The 23,277-nt window shown below is 42.3% G+C and overlaps 2 protein-coding genes across 13 annotated transcripts in view; one reads left to right on the forward strand and one right to left on the reverse strand.

Moving 5' to 3' along the window:
* LOC114143663 (SH3 and multiple ankyrin repeat domains protein 2) overlaps positions 1–7,394 on the forward strand; it is a 187,670-nt gene extending 180,276 nt beyond the window's left edge. For all 7 annotated transcript variants that reach the window (XM_028015920.1, XM_028015922.1, XM_028015924.1 and 4 more), the window contains one exon: positions 2,563–7,394. In XM_028015920.1, the coding sequence (XP_027871721.1) occupies positions 2,563–3,085 (523 nt within the window). In that variant the 3' untranslated portion in view covers positions 3,086–7,394. The remainder of the gene's footprint in view (positions 1–2,562) is intronic.
* Positions 7,395–8,273: 879 nt separating this feature from the next.
* On the reverse strand, positions 8,274–22,534 carry cttn (cortactin). 6 transcript variants are annotated; one of them, XM_028015946.1, is made up of 16 exons: positions 22,364–22,534; positions 19,378–19,482; positions 19,228–19,301; positions 19,018–19,147; positions 17,166–17,276; positions 15,817–15,871; positions 15,516–15,626; positions 14,870–14,980; positions 13,664–13,774; positions 12,820–12,930; positions 11,489–11,544; positions 11,322–11,391; positions 10,568–10,800; positions 10,387–10,495; positions 9,081–9,149; positions 8,274–8,820 (listed from the first exon to the last, which is right to left on the reverse strand). In XM_028015946.1, the coding sequence occupies exons 2-16, from the start codon at positions 19,459–19,461 to the stop codon at positions 8,684–8,686; spliced, it is 1,572 nt and encodes a 523-aa protein (XP_027871747.1). In that variant the 5' UTR covers positions 19,462–19,482; positions 22,364–22,534; the 3' UTR covers positions 8,274–8,683. The 6 variants fall into 6 exon arrangements, with proteins under 6 accessions (XP_027871747.1, XP_027871749.1, XP_027871748.1 ...); XM_028015948.1 differs by lacking the exon at positions 14,870–14,980; XM_028015947.1 differs by lacking the exon at positions 12,820–12,930.
* Positions 22,535–23,277: the final 743 nt, after the last annotated feature.

The following is a 23,277-nucleotide window of genomic DNA, read 5'->3' on the forward strand; positions in this document are numbered from 1 at the left end:
AAGAAGGTGTGCAGAAATGTTTTATTTGATTTGGTGATGCAGGTAAATGCCCTTCTGTGTTCATAGCAGCCTCGTCTTTTTCTTCCTCTTCTTCCTCTTCAGCTGCAGAAATCTGTAATAAGGTCAGAGAAGCTAAACGAGGCTCTGGACTAATTAGTCCTAACAGGCAATTAAATCCTTTTCACGTTGATTTAACTGCTGCCACCAAAGCTGTGCAGCAGAAACACGTTCAGATTTGGTTGATGGTCATCAGACTGAGTTAAAGTCGCCGTCCACCGACAGGACGCATGTTGTCCTCTGTCTCTGTCTCCGTCCGTTCATCACGCTGTGGAAAAACTCCTGCTGAGCTGTTAGTTTTCCACCAATCAGGGCGGCTCCTCTCTCCCACTGTGGCCCACTTCCTGTTTCTGGCACAAGGGCCCACTCGGCCCCTCCGTGTCCCCTCCTCGTCCCTCAGGCGCCTCCATATGTCCCTCGCAGGACGCCGGAGCCAGAAGCCATTCTGGGAGTTTCATTTGACCCGATTCAGGTTCAGTTTTAAGCCCAACTGAACGTTTTGTCCGGTTCTGAACGGATCCGGACCCTGGGGGGAAAGTCTGGGTCAGGGGTAAGATTTAGGTCTCAGGTGTGAATTGAGTTTTGTTTAGGGTTAGAATAAGGCTGTAGAAATGAATGGAAGTCAATGGAGAGCCCCCACAAGGACAGCCACGCAAACGTGTGTGTGTGTGTGTGTGTGTGGGTGGGTGGGGGTGTGTGTGTGTGTGTGTGTGTGTGTGTGTGTGTGTGTGTGTGTGTGTGTGTGTGTGTGTTTTTACGTTCTGTGAGATTTGACGTGACATTTGTCAGCACTCTGCTCCTTATTGCTTTCTTCAGAGTAAATATGAAAATAAACCTTAGAATAAAAATATTTGTATTGCAGCAGGACAATATGACTCTTATAATTTATAAAAGTTTGAGTTTGAGTTTGAAAAGGCCCACAGCATCACAGATCCTCCACCGTACGTAGCAGGCGCAGACTTCAGGATGTTGGGTCGATGTTTGTGGTTTGTTCAAACTCCTCTCTATTAATGCTGTAAATATTTAAATGCCTTTAAAAGTAGAAAAATAAGTTTCCATAAATAACTTCTCTCCATTTTCAAATATTTTCTGACATGAATGAATCCATAAGAGAATGAAAACGGATCAGAATCCAGATTAGATCCCGTTAATCTGCACACTCTGCATCTTTCATAAACTAAACCGTTTATTTATTTTACGTCTCAGCTGAAAACTGAAAGGTTATTTCAGAGAGATATTAGGAAAAACTGTGCATTTGTTGGACCAGTCCAATCTCACTGAAAATAATAGGAAAAAATAGATGAATGCATGAAGGTTAAAGGTCAAACGTCATGACAGGAACTTGAGAAAAAGAAAGAGATGAAGAAGAAATCCTCTTCTCTCTAAAACCTGGCAAAGAAAATAAATTTATTTTAAGTGTCTCATCTTTAATAATTTCTATAAAAAAAATTAAAATAAAAAAGATAAAGAAGCAGGTGAACAACTGATAAGATCAAACTTCAAAGTCAAAACACAAGTTGAGTTTTTATTGTTAGTTTTAAATATTGTTTTAATCCGAGGTCATAATTTCTGCATGAAATTGTTGATGAGGTGGAGATGAATCATAACTTCTGCTGTAAGCCGAGCCACACAAGCAGCAAATAGGCATGAAAACTATTAAAAAGCATGAAAATATGACGGAGACGGAATAAAAACATCTCCAGCTCCATCTTTGCACGCAGCGCCCCCTGGTGGTCATATGGAGTATTAAACAGTTCAAAACATTTCTGGGTTCATTTCCTCCCGCCGAACCTCCACTTCCTACAACAGAGGATTTTATCATTAAGAGAATAGAGTCACAGTTTTAATAAAGATGCAGTTTTACCAGGAAAAGTCATAAAGTTATTAGAAAAAATGTGATTTTAATGAGAGTAAAGCTACGATAGTTATCAAGATGTGACGTGATCTGATTCTTTCTTCCAAACAGTCGGTTAAAGTTCTGCTGCTGATAATAATTTGATGCTGACATATTAAAAAATAAATTATTTCCAATTTGTAAAAATGATACCAAAGTATAACTTGCTCGACATTTCTTATTTTAATTTTTTAATATTTTAAAAATTATTTTTACTTTGGCAATATTATGACTTTTTAACGTTTCAACATTTATTGTATTAGTACAACCTTTTCTTGTTTTATTAAGATTTTATTCTCTATTATTATGACTTCATTTTAGTAATATGACTTTCTTGAATGTTTTTCTCACATTAATATGGTTTTATTGTTATTTTATTAGACTTAATGCTCATTTTATTGCACATTTTTGCTTAAATTATTACGACTTTATTTCCGTATTTTTCCAACTTTATTATTGTATAAATACAAATGTATTATCCTTTTAATATATTTGTTTTCTGGTATTTTTCTGGGGATGAAATGTTTTCTTGTCAGATGTTTTTTATTGATTTGTTTGATCTGCAGCTCAATGACCTTTACTGACCTCTGCTCTCCTCTCCGCCCCCCCAGGGCCCCCCCAGACGACTCAGGAATGCGTAACAGCGGCGCGGCGGCGCTCAGCTCCACGCCTCCCAGCAGCCTCCCGTCGCAGGCGAACCCCTGCAGCCCGCCGGACTCCGCCTCCTCGCTCACGCCCTGCTCCTCGCTGCCTCCCTCCGTGTCGCCCACGCTCACCGACGTCTTCGGCCTGCCCACGCCCCCTATGGGCAGCGGCGGCGGCTACAGCCTGAGCTCGTCGTGCGGCGGCAGCGGCAGCTCGCGCTCGCCGTCGCCGCTCACGCTGATGCAGGCGGTGGCGGCGTCCGGGAAGCCGTTCGCCTCCAAACCCGTGGAGCTGTGGAGCAAACACGACGTGGCCGACTGGCTGGACAGCCTGAACCTCGGCGAGCACAAAGACGCCTTCCTGGACAACGAGATCGAGGGCGCGCATCTGCCGTCGCTGCAGAAGGAGGACCTGATAGACCTGGGCGTGACCAGAGTGGGCCACCGTATGAACATCGAGCGCGCCCTGAAGCTGCTGCAGGACAGATAGACCTCCCAGCAGGCAGGGGGCGACGTGTTCACAGCTCCCCTTCACGCTAGCTGCAGCTGCCTCTTGCTGTTGTTGTTCTCTCATCCTGCGTCGCCTCCCTCATCTCAGAGCTTCGGTTTGTCCGCCCCCCCCTCCCTGCTGCCCTGGGCGACCGCAGGGAGAGCGAAGGGGACCGGCGGTCTGTCTGCCGGTTTCTGGAATATTTTGAACTCTGGAAATATAAAATCTGATTGGTGTGGAGGTTCCTTTGGCAGACCTGTGCTCTCCCCGCCTCGCTCTGGAATACGGAGACGTTTTCCGTTCTCCTGGAGTCGGTGCGAGAAGAACCAGCTGAGCTGGTCCATGCTCCTTTTCTATCTTTGCTAGTATTTCTTCAGAGAATATTTCTTCACTAGAGTCCTAACGGAGTTATATTTCTGGGTGCGGCTGTAGGAGAACTTCTGGAGACAGACTCCGTCTTCTGTTGCTTTTCACCTGTTTGTGTCAAAACTAGAGCATCAGCTGAGACATTAAGCCAACATGTCACCGTCCACAGAGTTCCTGCACCGTGGAGATTCACACTTAGCTTTCACTCACAGCATGCTCACACACACGCACACACACACACACACGCACACACACACACACACACATATATGGATGGCGTTTTAGCTCCTGAATAGTGTGGAGCCCCACAGCGTCCACATCAGGATGTAGGGAAACCTGAGGTGAGGACATGAGGAGGACTGGACCTCCAACACGTCCTTGTTCTTACTTCACTTTTCCTTCCTGCGCTGTGTGTGTGTTTGTGTGTGTGTGTGTATGCATGTTTGCGTGGGTGTGGGTGTGTGTGTGTGCGTGCGCCTGTGTGTGTTACTTTTCGACCCAGAAATCCCTGCGACCCGTTTAGCTATTTTCATAAATCTGCTATGTAGGCCACAGTTTAGCAGAAGTAGAACTTTTTGTGCCTCACTCGGTCGGATCTGTTCCACCTCACCAGTAACGGGTCAGGACTGGGAGCACTGGGAGCCCACCGCCATGCTGCCGTGTCACACACCTGTGCACAGATCGTACAAGTCCAGGTCTGATTAAAATGGTACAGGAAACATTTTGGGAAATACACGGGTTTGTTTCTGGATTTAAAATCCCTCTCAACTGATTCATTTAAAAATATCGATATTTATTTTGTACACAAGTATCTTATAAGAACAAACCTCTCCACCACATCATTATAAAAAAACAAAACACAGGATTGTATTTCATCCACAAATTCCCCCCCTAGTGTTTGAAACATGCCAGACCCATAGGGGGCGGTGTAGCACAAAGCTGAAACCAATGTCAGCCAATCAGAAGCTTCAAAACAGCCACAACTTCCTGTTAGGAATTAAACATGGCGCCAGCAGGTTCATTTATGAGCACCGATAAATGGAGTAAACGACCTTTAAATAGCGTGTTAGAGTTTATAAAAACGTTTATAAAATACAAGACAATTTATTTTGGGAATCGTATGAAAGCAAGAACGTTAATATATTGATACATTATTGATCACAATCTGTAATCCACAGGAGTTTTCATCATAGAGTTTGTTTTTGTGTGGTTGGAAGGTTAAAACATATAAAAATGAACTTGTTTCCTATATATTTGGCTACGTGTTCACTAAGTATAAAACACAACGATACATGTTGCTGAATAATAATCACCAGGTTCTTGTCTGCTGATGAGATAAAGAGAAACAAACTGGACTCACAGCTGCTGAAGCTAATTTAGCTGCTGAAGCTAATTTAGCTGCTAAAGCTAATTTAGCTGCTGAAGCTAATTTAGCTGCCGAAGCTAATTTAACATCTTATCTGTCTAGTTAGAAATGTTTTTTATAAAATATGCCAGTGGTTGAATTCATTTGATGAAGTAACCTTTTGTTGTTTTTGCCAACTAAAACATTTCATCAGTATTAATCTTCTGTATGTAAAGGGACAGTTTGTTTAAGCTAAAATAAGCTAAGCTATTCAATGTGTTTTTCAACTACAAAACATGCTGAGGTTAAAACTGAATTTCAACAGACAAAAAGTTACTTTTCCAACACAAAATAAATAACTGCCATATCCTTAATGAAATGAAAGGATTAAAAAATGGCAGGTTTTTTATTCATGTTCCATCGCAGTTTTGTTCCTGATCGCTGCGCTACGCTAACATGTCAACATAATCAGTTTGATTTGGTCTTATATGACCGATTCTATCAATGTTAATTACACATAATCAATGATTATAATAATTACTATTTATGATTAAACATTTTACACACTTTATAGGGGGAAAATATTTAACATTTAAACAACAGTTAACAGTTAAACTGTGATTTAAGAAAATCTCAGTTGTTAAACTGATCCTGAAAATTGTTTTAAGTAAAAATATAAGAATTGAAAGAGAAAAAGGGTTATAATGCACAAAGTGTTAACTATTAACATTTTACAGTAAGTCAAAGTAAAAATGACAAAAATCATGAGTTTATTGTTCTTGTGTAAAACAAACATAAAAATATGTTTAAATTCAAAAGCTAACTCAGACATTTTTCAGGTTTAACATCAAGTCATTTCACTAAAGAAACCAGTTTGTCTACAAAGATCCAATCAGACCAAAGTGTGTATTTCCCAAAATGTTGCATTTGGATCCAGTTCTGTTGGACACAATATCAGCTTGTGACAGATTTAAATAATAAAACTTAATATAAAAAATATTTTAAGCACATACAAAAACACTTTAGAAGAGAAAAATAATATTTTTATTTTACAAAATGACTGAAACGTTTGTGCACTGCTGTCAGATTAGAGATTAATAACTGACTACCTGGACCTGAAGGTTTATTAAAAGTGACATTAAAAATAAGAAGACAAGCAGGACGTCTTTAAAATGTCCTGCCAGTTGTTTTCAGTTGGATTCAAATTGAGCCTTGAGTCTGGATTCCTGATCCGCCTGACGTTTCCTCTCCCTGTGAGGTCAGAAATGATTCTCTGAAACTCGGCTGGAGTTTGGAGTTTAATCATATTTATGAAGCTGAAGGTTGTTGTGTTTGTATATAAGAGTGTTTAATGGGATAAAAATGTCTATTTGAGTCTGTGTATAAACGGTGAAGAAGGAAGTCTATGAGGGTAGATCTATAGCTGCAGGGCCGACCCGATGACCAAAGCCCCGGCCGCCCCCGGCCCGCGCCCCGCCCTGTGCGTCATCCGGCAGAGGATGCCTTAAAAAGCTTGCTGCTCCCTTCCTCCACCCAGCTCCTCCATCCGAGCACGCCCCGCTCTGACCCGTCTTCGTCGGCTCCATCTCGCAGCTTTTCTTCAGGAGACAGACATCCACAACCCGTGTGTTCTGTGAACATCAGCCGTACGGTGGCTGGCGAGGGACAATGCTGCTATAATCCTGTTTTCAAACTCACAGCGGCGTGCTGGAGGGGGTAGAAAAGCACAGTATTTTTAAAGATTTGTATAGAGTTCTATGAAATTTTATAGAGGTATTATGAACAAATACTGTTCAACACTGATGCTTGGATTGCCAAAAACAGAAATAATATATATGTAGATTAAAATGTGGATTATTATTATGATTATTATTATTAGATTTATGGGTTATGTAAGAAGCAATATTTATTCTGAATGAATCTCCTTGGTTGTGTTTTATTTTTTCCATCTTCTCACCCATCAGTGTTTTAATGACGTGTTGCCTAAAGTAGAAAACACTCTGCTGCAGTAGATTTAAGATATTTCTGGCCAATCAAGTGTTTTCTGACGAACACCATCTGCCTGAGTAGAGCGCCCCCCTCAGCGCAGAGCGTGTAGAAACTGAGGGAAGCGTGTACATTTTGACCCCTGACCCTGCAGGCCGCGCCCGTAGAAACCTGTATGAAAACCTTTGTGTGTCAAAATAAATCCACCTTAAACGATAAGCGGTGGCTGCAGTTTTCTCTGGAAACGTAGAGCAGAGTAGATTTAGTAGGAATCTTCATCACCCCCCCCCCCCCACTTCTCCCACCTTCATCATCGTCAAACATTCAGGTAACTTTTAGTTTCTCTTCCTTTAATTTCCCATGAATAGATTTTATTCTTTAAGTCTTCATAGAGACTAAGATGTTTTTGGTAATTTGTGCAGAAGACTTGTGTTCATGTTTTCTATGTTGCTGTAATTTTGTGCTACTGAATCATCATAGAGTCTAATTACTGAAACGAAAAGAGAGAAATTTCCTGTAAAAGCACTCTACTTCCTCCCCCTTCAATTCCTCAAGGTTTCTTGTATGGCAACCAAAAGTCACTGTAAGAAATAAATATAATATTGCACTAGAGCCATGTTCTTCTGGTGTTTTATTGCAGCAGCAGGTGAACACCGCCACCTTCTGGAGAACGTCGGTAAGACTTCAGTTCATTCAGTGACGATTTGCTGGAGGTGAAAATGATTTACATCAAACTGCAGACCGTAGAAACTGATTCAGGAGCATTTCTGGGTTTCATTTAGACATTTCAGCTCAAAAATAATTGTTTCAAAAATCAGATGAAAATCTGTAAGGAGAAGTTTAATATCGTCACCTTCCTAAAATAATTGCTTTAGTCTTTTTTTTGCAAAGTTGTTTTCTTCCCCTAAATATTTTGGCCAAAAAAGTGATTTTGTTTTTGTTGCAAAAACACTTTTAGCACAAAATAACAAGTTATTTTGGCAAGGTGACGTTTCAGAAAGCGAGTAAAGATTAATTCTTTATTCCTTGTAGTTTTGTGAAGCTCCGCCAAATTCTTGAATGGATTTTACTCGATAATCCTCCTGTCTGCAGTTCTCCCGGGTTCTGGTTCCTCACCACTTTTTCCTTCCACTCAACTTTCTGTGAAAATGCTTCAGTGTGACACCAGTTTCCTGTATTTGCTTCTTTTTTTCACAATATTAACATTTTCTGAGACACTGAATTTTGCATTAATTTCTGTGAGCCACAGTCATAATATTTCCCTTAATGTGTGATAGTTATGAAAGTTTTATTTCTGAAATGAGTGGCCAATATTTAATATATTCACAATTTTCCAATGTTTTAAAAGGTACCTGCTCTTTGCCTCAGAGTAAAAGACTGACTTCCAACCCGGAGGATCCACAACGCCTCCGTAATTTATCAGACATTTTCACTCTGACTTCAGAAAGCTGCATTTTCAGGTAATATCTAAAAACAAAATGGACCCAAAAATAGTAATTGTTCATACTTTATTTATTGAAACAAAAAAAAAGAAAATGAAAAAGCAGGTAATGATGTGACTGAAGCTAACAGATAAAAAATAATCCATTTGAAAAGGTCACTTTTATTAGAAAACCCAGAGATGAATTAAAGTCGTTGCTTTGTTCCGCAGGCAGCAGGCGCCCCCTGGTGGCGAGGAAACATTAAGACAGAAAAAACTAAAACAGACCGAAACATTCGAAGCAGCGAAACGAACAGAATTAAGTTTAAAAATGATCGAACAGGACATGATTCCAAACATGATAATACTCTACAGGACGAGTTCAAGGCTCGGCCTGACTCTTCAGGGACAAAAGATAGAAACTCTGAAAACATCTGGGCTTTAACCTGCTCTCAGTCCCAGGTGGAGTCAGGGGGCGGAGTCACTGCCGGACCTCCACGTAGTTGGCCGGGAAGAGGCCGTAGGCGCCCCTGCAGACGCCGCGCCACCAGCCCTCATCGATCATCTCGATGTTGGTGATGATGTCATCGGGGTCGAAGGAAATCTCGTCCTCACCGGCTGAAACGAGAAGAGATGAATTTAAATCAGAGCCATAATTATAGCTAAACTAACAAAACAATAAAAACTGAAATTAAGAAAACATTTACGTTAGGCTGAAATAAATAAAAACGGTAATTAATGGAGAAAAACTATAAACAACTGGAACTAAATCATGAAATTATTAAAATACAGATAATAAAAATGAAAACTAAACTCCTATAACTAGTGAATAAACTGATCGGTTCCAACTCAACGAGGCAGGAAGCGTTTGGTCTCACCTGCTTGGTAATCGTAGAGAGCCACAGCCGTCACGCCGAGGTCGTCTCCGTACTCATACTGCTGCTCATCTGCATGCAGAGACACAGCATCAGGCCCGCAGCATCACTACTGAACACGCAGCATCACTACAGAACACGCAGCATCACTACAGAACACGCAGCATCACTACAGAACACGCAGCATCACTACAGAACACGCAGCATCACTAATGAACACACAGCATCAGGCCCGCAGCATCACTACAGAACACGCAGCATCACTAATGAACACACAGCATCAGGCCCGCAGCATCACTACAGAACACGCAGCATCACTAATGAACACACAGCATCAGGCCCGCAGCATCACTACAGAACACGCAGCATCACTAATGAACACGCAGCATCAGGCCCGCAGCATCACTACAGAACACGCAGCATCACTAATGAACACGCAGCATCACTAATGAACACACAGCATCAGGCCCGCAGCATCACTACAGAACACGCAGCATCACTACAGAACACGCAGCATCACTAATGAACACACAGCATCAGGCCCGCAGCATCACTACAGAACACGCAGCATCACTACAGAACACGCAGCATCACTAATGAACACACAGCATCAGGCCCGCAGCATCACTACAGAACACGCAGCATCACTAATGAACACACAGCATCAGGCCCGCAGCATCACTACAGAACACGCAGCATCACTAATGAACACACAGCATCAGGCCCGCAGCATCACTACAGAACACGCAGCATCACTAATGAACACACAGCATCAGGCCCGCAGCATCACTACAGAACACGCAGCATCACTACAGAACACGCAGCATCACTAATGAACACACAGCATCAGGCCCGCAGCATCACTACAGAACACGCAGCATCATTGACAAAAATGGGCAAAATGCTGCAGCAGTCAGTGTTCCTGTGTTTCACCAACAGTTTTAATTTACTGGCTTTAAACTGAAGGACGTTCAGTTGCTTAAAAAGAAAAACCTTTTCTTTATATTTTTGCCATTCATTTAGATTTTTATATTAAGTAGTTTTTCTTTTCCCCTAAAAAGCATCGAATCATGAATAAATTCTTGTAACAAAAAAAGTTTTCTGGAAGTTTCCTACATCGTTAAAAGTTGCAGGGGAATAGCTGCACTGCATGATGGGATTTCTAGTTTTTCCTCTCAGTCAGAAATACAAATTTCTCAAAACAATCCCAGTTGAGCTGGAACTTCCTGGATGAGCCTGCAGGGGCCCCGGGGGGAGCCTGGAACGCCGCTTGGGGAAAAGTTAATCTGTGGAGAAGGCGAAGCGCCACCTGCTGGAGCCGCGGCATCGTCGGGGTTCTGGTACAGGTCCGGCTGCTTGTAGGTGTCCTGCGTCTCCTCGTACAGCTGCTCGTCGTTCGCAGCTTCGCTCTGAGAGTTCTGCAGGAGGAAACAGGAAGTCAGATGCTGGGAATGTCCAGGAAGTGGCGGGCTGAGGCTCCCAGAACCCACCTGGAGCTCTGCGGCAGGCTGGACTGGGGGAGTGGGGCTGGGAGTGGGGCTGGGACTGGGAGCGTGGGCGGGGGACGGCGGCCGCTCCGCTTTCCGCCGCGCCTCCTCCTGCTCCTGCTGCTCCTTGGCGTGGCGGCGCGCCCGCTCCTCCTCGGCCCGCCGCTGGTCCTCCTCCTCCTTCTGCTTGGCGATGTTCTCGAAACGAGCCTTGATGCTTCCCGTGTTGCTGCCCGCTGCGCGGCAACACAGAGGTCAAAGGTCAGAGAGGTTCACGTGAAGAAACGTCCTCATACTTTAACAAGACCAACCTGGGCTCTTCCAAAAATAAATACATGTGATGTGACAAATAAAATTTGGACAGAAAAAAAGTTTTGAAATATTTTAACTATCAGTTAAAAATACTGATTTTTATTGGTGTCTTCAAATCCGGCATGTTGGATAAAACACTGCTGAATATTTAAGGTAAACTAATCAGATTCAGAATGTAAACTGATAAAGACTCTATTTAAGGTATCCAAGAGGTTAAAGGTCATTTATGATTTATATAGGACTGTCAGATTACGGCTTGGAAATTTAAAAATATCCGTCTCAGGTTGTTTCCCCAAAACACTTCCAACTTGAAATATGTTACAATTTAGATGGAAGTGAAAGTTAACTTGATCTGATGTTACAAGTTTTTGTTGTTCTATGTTTAGTTTTGTGAAAAAAAAACTTAGAAAAATAAAAACAGAAGAAGAAGAAGGAGGATCCTCACCAGCTTCCACAGGTTTGGTTTTCTGGTAGGACGGCTTCGGCTTCTCCACGTCCTCGAACGTCCCGGCGCTCTGAGAGACAGAAACGCGTCAGTAAGCGGTTCTGATCTGGAACAGAACCGCATCAGGAAGCGGTTCTGATCCAGGTCAGAACCACGCGGAGCATCACCTTGTCCATACGGTCGTCCTGGACGCCAAACTTCCCTCCGAATCCTTTGGAATAATCTGGAAGAGAGACAGCAGAGCGTCAACTGAGGCGGCGGAGTCCATCAGAATCAGTCCAGTTCTGGTCCGGACCTCTGATGGAGCGGAGCGAAGGGGGCGGAGCCTGAAGAGCTCATGCAGATGAAGCTGCAGCCAACAGGAAGTGGGCGTGGCGCGCACGGTGACCCGACAGCATGCGGCGGACAGAGAGGAGGACGCGGCTTCATGCAGAGCTCCGAGAACGGTCCGGTCCGGCAGAATCGGACCTTCAGCGTTTACAGATAAATGAGAGCAGAGAGAGGAGAACGGCCGGCCCGTCAGAACCAGAGCAGCACTGATCCGGACCGGACCGGCTTCCTGCCAGCAGAACTCCTGGTTCCTAAAGGCCCACCTTTCAAACACCATCAGAAAATCGTTTTATTACAGTTTGATTTTAATTTTTGGTTTTATTCTCGCATTATTTACAACTTTATGCTCCATTATTACTATTATTTTCTGTATCTTTGTATAACTATTGTCATGCGACTATTCTGGCATCATTTAAACTATTCTTGCTTTTAATTCTGAATTATTACGACTTTATACTTGCTTTATTATAACTTTATTTTTTATGACTATTCTCATGCTATGACTTTAGTCTATTAAAATTATTTTAATAGAATTATTCTCACTTTATTATGACTATTCAGATAATTTTACTTTTATTCTTGTAACTTCTAAACATTTTTTATTCTGGTCTGAATCGTCTCACTGGCATTCAGATGGAAAACCTGCAAACACGTTTTATTATAATATCTTTTTTCTTTCACCAAACTTTACCAGAAACATAAAATGCTGAATTAAATTGAGTTTTCCAGATTCTGCAGGAAGTCGGTCATTTACTGGCAAAAGAAAAAACTCCTAAAAACCTTCAGGAATCCTGGAGATCAATTATGGATCAATTATGGAAAACCGATCAAAATGGAAACGACTTTTAATTTGACCACTAATTAAAACTGAAATGAGCAGCAGAACGTTTGTTTTCCTTGAAGTAATTAGTTTTTCAGGTAAATTTTTGATCTTCGGATGAAAACAGAACAAATCTAAAGGATTAAATATCTTCATGATTTTATTTTTAAGTTAACAGAAAAATAACTAAAGGAGTTTGATCAGTTCAGGCCAAACATCTACATGCTGGTCCATCAGTGCTGCAGAGGTGTGTGTGTGTTGGGGTGTGTGTGTGTGTGTGTGTGTGACAGCAGGAGCCAGACAAAGCCGAGGGAAACGGGAATGTTCCGGATCCGAATGTGTCTGTGCCTTTCTGGGACTCGTGCTTGGCCAGGTTCTCCTTGTGCTCATAGCCCAGCGCACAGCGGTCCCGCTTCTCCGCCTCAACCCCATACCGCCCTCCAAACCCACGCTTATAGTCTGAAACACACACACACACACACACACTTAGACAGACAGGAGCTCCCACAGAACAACCACCTTCAGACAGAACGTCTCCAGAACGTCTCCAGGTTTCTATGACGACAGGCTGGGATGTGAAGGAGTTTCACCAGAGGTCCAGTTTCTGGATGAAGGTCGGAACCGGTCTCATTTACAGAACCGGCACCATGAAGTGGATCGAAGCCGCTTCACTTTTTACCCAATGAAACTGATTCTGCAAACCCGACCCGACCGGACTGGACCCGATCAGACTGGACCCGATCAGAGTGGATCCGACCCAAAGTGACCCAGATTCAGGTCTTTATGTTTTAATGAATAAAAGCAACTAAACCTAACAGCTGCTTTTTACAGCGACCCGTTGCAATCTGGACCGGGCCGACTCGGTCCAGAGCGACCCGGTCCAGCGTGACCCACAGACACAGACCCAGGCTCTCAGGTTTCTCTTCCTCTTTCTTTCTGTTTGGAGAAGTTGTTGACCTGCTTCAAATGAAACCGCAGCAGAGCTGGAGAGGAACCGAGAGGTCCAACAGAACCGGTCTGCCTAGAAACCCAAAAGTTCTGATAACATCCGGGTTCTGGTGCAGAACTTTGAGACAGGAGGATTTGAGCTGCTGTTCTCCCGACATGAATTTCAACACGGCTGCAGATAAAACAGCTCATCGACCCGGAACCGGGCCGGAACCGCAGCGACCCGGAACCGGGCCGGTCGTACCTTTCTGAGACTCGTGAAGCTGCAGCTTCTCCTGGTGATCCCATCCCAGCGCCGATTTATCCTGCCGGTCCGTCTGAACACCAAACTTCCCACCGAAGCCTTTCACGTAGTCTGAAGGAGAACCAGAGGAGAACCAGAGGAGAACCAGAGGAGAACCAGAGGAGAACCAGAAGAGCGGAACCAGAGGAGGAGAACCAGAGGAGAACCAAAGGAGAACCAAAGGAGAGCCAGAGGAGCAGAACCAGAGGAGAACCAGAGGAGAACCAAAGGAGAACCAGAGGAGCAGAACCAGAGGAGAACCAGAGGAGAACCAAAGGAGAACCAGAGGAGCAGAACCAGAGGAGAACCAGAGGAGCAGAACCAGAGGAGAACCAAAAGAGAACCAAAGGAGAGCCAGAGGAGCAGAACCAGAGGAGAACCAGAGGAGAACCAAAGGAGAACCAAAGGAGCAGAACCAGAGGAGAACCAGAGGAGAACCAGAGGAGAACCAGAGGAGCAGAACCAGAGGAGAACCAGAGGAGAACCAGAGGAGCAGAACCAAAGTCACACCAACTTCGCTCAGCAGAAACTAAAACCCGTTTCATTCCTTCGCTCGTATTATATTGATAATTGATCATTATTTATTTTAGTTCTTCATTATTCTGATTATCAGATTAAAAATAAAACCACATTCTGCAGATTCAGGACTTTTTTATACAGTATTAGAAATACATTAAAAGATGCAAATAAGTTATTTAACCCTTTAAGTAGGAAAATAAACATTTTCTTGCCTAAAATGCAACAGCAGCTTTTTTTTTAGTGAACGAGATCTGCAGCTAAAAAATCCTTTTAGCGTAGAAATTTATTAAAAGATGCAAAAAAAACATCTTTTAATGTCAGACAGACAGACAAGCTGCAGGTTGATAAGAACAGATTCTGGGCGAGTCGGGGCAGAAACCCGGGCGCGGCTGAGCCGGGCCTGTGGACACAAATCCACTCAGCGCCTCGGCTGCTGGGTTTCTCTGGATCCGGCTCCATTCAGACCCAGAAGGCTGATTTTAGGATTCCATGGCTCCAACAGGAGCAACATACAAAACGAAACTGACGAAACCAGAAAAGCCCTGGGATGACCGGGTTCTTCCACCTTGACGGAACATTCTGCTCGTTTCTGTGGGTCCAGCTGCTTCTGGCTCCGGTTCCAGCTGGACCCGTTTCATCTCCACTGACCTTTCTGCGACTCGTGCCGCTCCGTTTTGCCCTGGTACTCGAAGCCCACGGCGCTCTTGTCCACTTTGTCCGTCTCAACGCCAAACTTTCCCCCGAAACCTTTGGCGTAATCTGCAGAGAGAAAAGTTTGTTTTCATCCCACATAAATTAAATCATTCCAGATGTTTCTGATGATTTTACTGAAGGAAGCAGATTTTAGACGCTTTCTAAACGCAGATCTTAAAAGCGTCTGTGACCTGAATCAACCTGCAGCAGCGAAGCGTCTGGAAGCTGCAGGACGACAGGAAGCTGCTCAGTTTGTATCCAGTTTCACTTCCTGGTCTGTTTTCAAAAGGCTCAATAAGGAGGAAACTGACTGCATGAAACATGGCGGTGGCAGCATCATAATGTGGGACAGGGAGCCTAGAGCTGATGGGTCCATCCTGGAGGAAAACCTGTTAGAATCTGCAGAAGTCTGGGGTCAAAGTTCATCTTCTAGCAGGAAGAACTCGTTGATCATACCGCCGGATGTTTTGGGTTTAGATCAGAGCAGATTCATGTCCAGATCTGAATTCAACAGAAAATCTAAGACCTGAAAACTGACGTTCAGAAACAGACCAGGAATTGTTTCCTTCCACCAAATTTTCCTCTGCTATACAGAACGAACCTTTCTGCGACTCGTGTTTCTCCGTTTTGCCTTGATAGTCGAAGCCGACCGCGCTCTGGTCGACCCGATCTGCCTGAACGCCGTACCGCCCGCCGAACCCTGTGGTGTAGTCTGCACAGTGCAGGGGTCAGAGGTCAGAGGTCAGGGTGAAGCAACACATTTCCTACCAGCACAGCGACATGTGAAGCTGCTGCTCAGCTGCTAACAGAAACTCTGGATTATTAATCTGGAACAGAGCTGGATTTCCATCCTGCACATTCCAGGAATGTCTGAGGATCAGAGCAGACGAGTCTGGACAAACCTTTCTGCGACGCGTGTTTCTCCGTCTTCCCAGCGTACTCGAAGCCGACGGCTGACTGCAACGAGGCGGGAAAAACTATTAATTAAATGTAAATAACCCAATAATTATGAATCCTGTTATTTCATGCTGGAATAAACAGGAACGTCAGACATGAAGTGATTTATAGAGATTTCATTTCTTTGTGAAGAAATCGTCTCTTCACTGAAACTCTTCACCACTTGGATGTTTTACCTTTTAAAAATCAACTAAATTTGGCTGTTTTGACAAAATAAAACCCAAAAACTTTATTTTAGGTGTCAAAATAAAAATGTATTTCTACAAAATAATGGCAAAAATTCTCTGTTGATTTAGGCCAACTGGTTAAAGAGGGTGAATATTTATGCAGCCACTTATGTGACAATATTTTGCAAAAATCAGTTTTCATTTTGACATTTAAGTTTTTTTCTGTCAATTTGTTTAAAAATTTACAAAACACAAATATGAGAAATTAATAAATCTTCTTTGATATTTTTAACTGTATAATCAAAAATGTTGTGCATCTTCTGTTGTAGAAAAGGTGTGAATACTTTAACTAGGCACTGGGATGCAAGTATCCATCTGATTGGTTCTTTGTGTTGATTCAGCGCCCAGCAGGAACCAGAACCGGTTCCGACTGCGAAGCTGTAACGAGTCGGACCTCTGGTAAGGTCCAACTCGTGTCTGCTGCTGATTGGTTGCCATGGTGATCCCAGGAACCAACGCTCGTTTACAATGTTTCCCTTTTTAGGTCCAAAGTTCAGGATTGAAGCCATAAAAAGAAAAACTTCCTCTTCAGCCTGAGAAAGCCAGAAGCTGCTGGAGGTTTTTACTTTTGTTCTGGTGACCAAATGATCCTCAGTGGATGATAAAACTCAGACTTCATTTTATTGAGTCATCATCTCTCATCAATTTAAACTAAAATGTCAAATTCTGTGTTGATTCCTGAGAAAACCCGATGATTGTTATTCCCTCTTCAGGCTGATTTTTAACCTTAACAAGATTTAATGCAGTTTTATTGGGGCCAAAATATGAATCAGTTAAGATTTGTTTGGTAAAAATCTGCTGTAATCTGATTTTTCCTTCCTTTCTGCATCCCATCAGGCTCGGTCTGCTGTAAAATGGTAAAATGTGCTCATGGTTTTTATTAACTGTGCAGGAAGATGTGAATGTGATAGTTTGGTTTTTAAGATCAGAACAAGTTTGCTTGACAGTCGGTTCATATCTGCAAAATAGTAAGCTTTGCAAACCCAAATCATTTTTCTCATCTCGTTGCGTTTTGTCAGAATAAAAACTGTTCAGATTTAACAGCGATGCGGTTTCAGAGGAGGCACCTTGTCGACGCGGTCGGCCTGGACGCCGTACTTCCCTCCGAAGCCTTTGGACGTGTCGGTCTGGGAGCAATGCTTGGACAGTTTGCTCTGGTAGTCGTGACCCACAGCAGACTGGAGACAAAACAAATCAAATCCATTTTAAATGCAACGACACCAAAACCCACCCACATTACACAGCAACATTTCTTTGATCATTTCTAATAATTAAACATCTACATATTCTCCAGTTCTTTAAATCTGAGGTTCATAAAGTGTTTTATTTCAGACTCAGACGGAAATAACCAAAAACAAACAGAAAACTGTTTTTAGATCATTTAAGGCTGATTATTATTTTAGTAAGCAATTATTCTGATGATTAATTGTTTAATAATTTGCCACATTTTTATTTAAGCACTTAAGTTTATTTTATACAATAGTAGAAATGCACTAAAATATACAAATAATTAATTTCCTTTTTTAAATAAGAAAATACATATTTTCTTGGATCAATCTAAAAAATACTTCTAACATCAACATGTGATTAAGTTAATTTGCATAAATTAAAATATTGTAGGGTTGAAGTGTTTTTTTACAGACAAAGAAGGTTTTTTATTGTAAGTCCAGTTTTGGTTTCGGCTCTGACTGTGTTGCTCTTTCAGAAAATTGTCTCTTTTAAAGTATATAATCCAGTTGACCATCAATCGATTACTAAATTAGTTGGTTATTTCAATAATCGATTAATAGTTTCAGCTTTAACATAATTACATCACATAAAGAATGAAATATTAGCATTTTATAACCATGAAGCCACTTGATGGAAACTTTGAGCTGATATTATTATTGCTTTATATAAATGATAAAGTTTCCATGACTGCAGCCTCTAACAGACGTTAGAAACAGGAACCATCCATCTGGTCCCATGTAGAACCGATAAACCTGCTGCTGGACGATAAACCGTCCCAGAAGTTATTGCAGTAAATGATAATATTCTTGTCTTGACCCCATTTTCAGGTAATATAATGATAATTGCATAATAAAAATGCAAGAACACATTCTGAAAAATCAATAACCGTTAAAGTCCATTTAACATTTGGGGCTGCAAAACATTTTAAATATCCAAAATAGATAAAACAACAGCGGTTTGTTCCAGTTGTGAGTTTGCAGATTAATATTTTAATGTGACTTATTGTTGGACTGTAAGCATGCACACTCCACACAGAAAAGGCCGAGTCTGGACTGGACCCAGTTAGTCTTTAGTCTGGGTCTGAGGGGAACCAGCGGCCCACCATGTAGCCTGCAGACAGCAGCTTGAAGCGGCGACGTCTGACTCATCAGAGCCATTTGGTGTAAACACACCTCGCTCATCACAGCCATGCTGCAGTGAACACACACACACACACACACAGCCGCTCACACACCCGGCTCAGTCACTGCTGACTGGTTAGAGGGTCAGCCGCGGTTTAACACAGAAACCAACCCGATGAAAACCAGATGGTTGGTTGGTTGGTCGGTTTTCCCCATCAGGAGACACAAGATAAGCTTGAAGTTAAACTGAGTCACAACAGAAAAACGTGACGTAAACGTCAGGAAACGAAAAGACTCAGTGATGAAGACGGAGGTCAGACACTCTGGGAAAATATCCAGAAGGTTCTGGAGGATTAAAACTCATTAATGGTGGGAAGTTTGGCTCTTTCAGCTCATTATCATCTGTTGCCATTTCTAGCATGAGGAGCAAAGCAGCTTGATGAATTTGACTGGCAGCCAATCAGAAAATGAGCATCAAAAATAAATTATTTTAACTTGAAAAACAGGAAAAAAATGATGGGATTAAATTTGTGCATGTTTTTCCTCCTCTCCGCCGGCTGGCTCCTACCTTGTCCATGCGGTCCTGCTGGACTCCGAACCTGCCGCCGTATCCGTGGGAGGCCTTGGGCATGTTCTCCAGCTCCTTCTGCTTCAGGCTGGTGTGCTCCGTGGAGACGGTCTCCCTCAGCTGGTGGATGCTGCAGCACAGGAGTCAAACGGTTAGCAGACGCCGGCCGACAGCGTGACTCAGACAGGAAAAGACCATGTGCATCCTGACTCGATGTGCTCCTGGTGTCCCGACCCGGCCACCGTCTTCGCCCCCCAGCGCTGCTCCTGCTCCGACACGTCATTCTGGGAAAACAAAAAAAACTGAGTAAACATGCGGAACAGGAGAGAGGAGGGAGAGATGGGAGGATGATGGTGAAACCTCAAAGTCCGGGTCGGTCTCCCAGTCGTCTCCGCCGTCGTCAACGGCAACCTTGACGTTTTGGCCTGCAGCAGCTTTCCACATCTTCAATCAGCCCAACTTTCACTGCAACACAGACGGATCAGACATTACTGACGTTCAGAACGCTAACTGCCAACGTTTCTCATCTTCATCCAACAAAACGACAATTTTCATCTCTTCAGGAAAGAAAAAAACTGAAAGAAAAAAAACTACACTGAATTAGAGGAGGATTGATAAACCTGCTCAGATCTCCTTCAATTTGGATGATCAGCCGATATTGATGTGAAGCCGATCTCATCTACCTTTGCTAAAGTCTAAAACTAAAGCAACTTTCAATCCAGACAAAAAAACAAATCTGCATCCGTCAAAATCGGAATTGTCCAGCCAGGCTTTTTAAAGGTTGATGCATCCTTATATTAAATATTATTTTAGCTGCATACTTACATTAAATATTATTTTAGCTGTTTTCTCATTTGTAAATAGATCAGAGAAGTTTCTCCTACAGATCTGAGCAGCAGAGGTCCGAACACTCAGCCAGAACCGCCTGGTTCAGCCTCAGCCGTCTGCAGGAGAAAAACTAAAACCAGACGTCCGAAAGCCTTCAGTTTCCCCAGAAATTAATGTTTATTTTGTCTTTTTTGTTAAAAAAAAACTACTGAAAAAAAACCCTGGAAAATAATCACACCTGCATTTTTAACAGAGCTGCATAAAAAAAGACTTGCTGTAAGTAACATTGCAGAGTTTGATTCGCTGTTACACTTTAACAGAGCAGTAAGATATTTGGCCAGACGGTTGGACCCCCTGCTGACACAATGGTGATGTCACTGTGACAATGAAAAGCTAAATGAGAGCAAATTGTTTTTCTTAATTCCTTATTTTCCTGAGATCATGCTGACCTAATTATTACCAAACCTTTCTGTGCTGAATCCAGATATCAGACTTTAACAGTCTGATTCCAACCCATTCACTTCCCAAAAGAAGTTTTGATTTGTGCCACTTCCATATGAACGCTCACGTCGCGTTGAGGTTTTCACATCATTGATGCATCAATTCAGCCCCAGAAGAAACCAGATGTGGTAAATCTGGACGTGAACAATGGCTGAAGCTAACTTCCTTCATCATGTTTGGATTATGTGAGACTTTAAATTAGTAGCATGAACAACAAAACCTGAGCATCGTTATCCGCTGTGAGAACCTGTCCGTAGGCTTTTAATTTGGTAAAATCAATTATGGAACAGGAAGAATATCCCATCCTCTCTTCTATAGAGCAAATCCTGGCCTGACTCTGTACGGCAACCAGACCCACCACACTGCTCACCCCAGATACCCAGAATATTTCTTTAAGTGCTAAATTCACTTAACAGCAGCAATATGAATGAACTTTTATCTCCACTTCTTTATGAAGAAACAACATGAAAAATTAAAGAGTTTATTCAACACCATCAAAGTGTTGCATCGTTTTTACAGCAGCAGCAATGATTGCTGCTTTTCTGCTTTAAATAAAAAACTGATCGTTATTCTTTATTGTGTAAAATCTAACATTTTTAAAAACGGCACAACACAACCATCGATTTTGTAATTTTTAAACTTTTCTACAAGTCAAAACAGAAGAAACACAAAATGCTTAAAGGAAACAAGACAAAACTAACACAGACACGGATATTTAACTTCCTGTCGATGCAACGACACAAAGTGTCGACCCAAACAGTGAAGGTGGAAGCAGAAGCTCATTACAGCTTCACTTTGTTATGAAGCATCAGCAAAATCAACGCAGCAGAATCGCGCTTGCATGTTTTTCTAAATCACATCATGGAATTCCAGCCAAGTCTGTAGACAACTGAGAAGAAAACAAGCAAACCTCATTTTACTGGTTTAGCAAATACTTTATATACATTTTTTAAAGAGTGAAAAACATAATTTTAACTTGTCAACAATTATTCCACACCTGAATCCCTCTAACTGTTTTCATATCCATCCTGACCTTCAGCTGTTTAAATAAATCTGTGTAATTTCACCTTGCTGTTCTGAGCTCTACGAAATCATAAAACGTTTAAATATGCAATGTCAGAAATATTTCATTAGTTGTATGAAAATAATCAGTAAGTTGAACAGTTTTCTTCTGGAGCATGTAATCAGGTTTTATACGAGTTTCTCCACACAATAATTAATGAGTGGAAGTATTAAGCAACAGTATAACGAGTGATTCATTTAGAAACTATCTGATTTTATTCGATATTGGTAAATGGTCCTGCAGTCTCTTTAGGTCCAGGCGGATCAGGACCACCAGGTGGGATTGTTTGGGTCCGTTTGCTGCTTTGCTCCGTGGTGGCAGAACAGAACCTCCCTCTGGATCCATTTTGGGATCATCAGCCACATTCCTCTGGGTTTCTCCTGACTCAGCAGCGTGTGGACAGCCAGCATCTGTGTTTCATCAGAGGCTCCACTGGTCGAGGTGGGATCAGGAAGCAGGAACCTGCATGGTTACTGGTCCATGACAGGAATCTCAGCAGAACCACACCCAGCTGCTGCTCACCTTTCAGGCAGCTGAGGAGGTGTGTTGATGTGACTGAGAGGTGAAAACAGTCTGATCAAACACTGTTGGTTGATTTTTGACCTTTGCTCTCAGACAGTTTCCTCCTGATAAACCAGATCAGGGTATAAATGTCTGAATTAGCCCGATTCCAGCCAATTAACGGTTAAATCTGAACATACATGTGTACGTGTCGCGTCTCAGCTGGTTAGTTTCCACCCCCATTCCTCCAAGATGAACATTAAGCAACATTAGAGGATAAAACCGAGCAGAAAACCGAGATTTGGGATGAAACCGTGGTGCTTGTGGGCCAGTTTGGTTCTGGTATTTCCTGTTCCAGTTTCCCAGCTAGCAGCAGGCTAACGCTAACCTTCCTTCTGGAAGGATCACCTGGAATCAGCTCTCCCGCTCCATGGCGGGGGCTTGGACACTCACCGTCACCCAGAGAAAGGTTCACTCCGGTCGGCTGGTGAGCGCAGTCCCGTCCCGACAGATGTGGTCCGGTTTGAAGGCGAACCGTTTGTGGAAACCGCAACGTCTCCTTCCGCGACTCTTCCGGCTCTCCCGATATCCCGATCCAGCCCTGACGTCACAAGTGGGCGGAGCGTCGTGGTTAAGTTTTCTGCTCCAGGGTGGTATGGAGCTCCAGAAGTACCAAACCGAGCTGTTTTTTAAAAAATTATTTATTACTTTCAAAACAAAACTAAAACACCGGTGGGATTGAAGGCTACAGAAGAACACTTATTAAAAACAGACGTATACATTTTAATAAATATACTATAAAGTTAATTTATTTCAGCAAAAAGGGAAGCTCAAATATGGATTTAGTTAAGTTTTCTATTGTAAGTTTTAACTATTCTGGCTTACAGCTAAAGCCGCCTATATTCTTTTTCTGAGAGAATTAAAATTTATTGGACCATTTTTGTGACATTTTTAAAACAGTGTATTTTATATAAAACTTATTAGCTTATATCAGGCAAGGTATTTTGATATTGCTGGATATATGAATTCTCAAATAAGAAAAACCCAACTATCAGTCACTTTGTATTAATGTACAGTAATGTGGTTGATCACACACTTTCCATAACAATCAACCATACTTCAGACACCATTCTGGTTGATCTTTGACCTCCCTTCTTTGTAGAACCGGTAATTTATTTTTGTTTTTTTCATTTCTTTGCTTCCTGATTTACTTTTTTAAATCAAGGACCCGAAATTTGGTGCATGTGGATATATTTAAGCCTGTATGTATAATTTTCATTCTCTGGGATAAGACAAAAATCCTCAAATTCAAAATTATGCATCTAATATTTGTTTTTAAAAATAACTGAGGTTCAAATAATTAAAAG

Source organism: Xiphophorus couchianus, chromosome 4 (assembly GCF_001444195.1).
Source record: "Xiphophorus couchianus chromosome 4, X_couchianus-1.0, whole genome shotgun sequence".
NCBI lineage: Eukaryota > Metazoa > Chordata > Actinopteri > Cyprinodontiformes > Poeciliidae > Xiphophorus > Xiphophorus couchianus.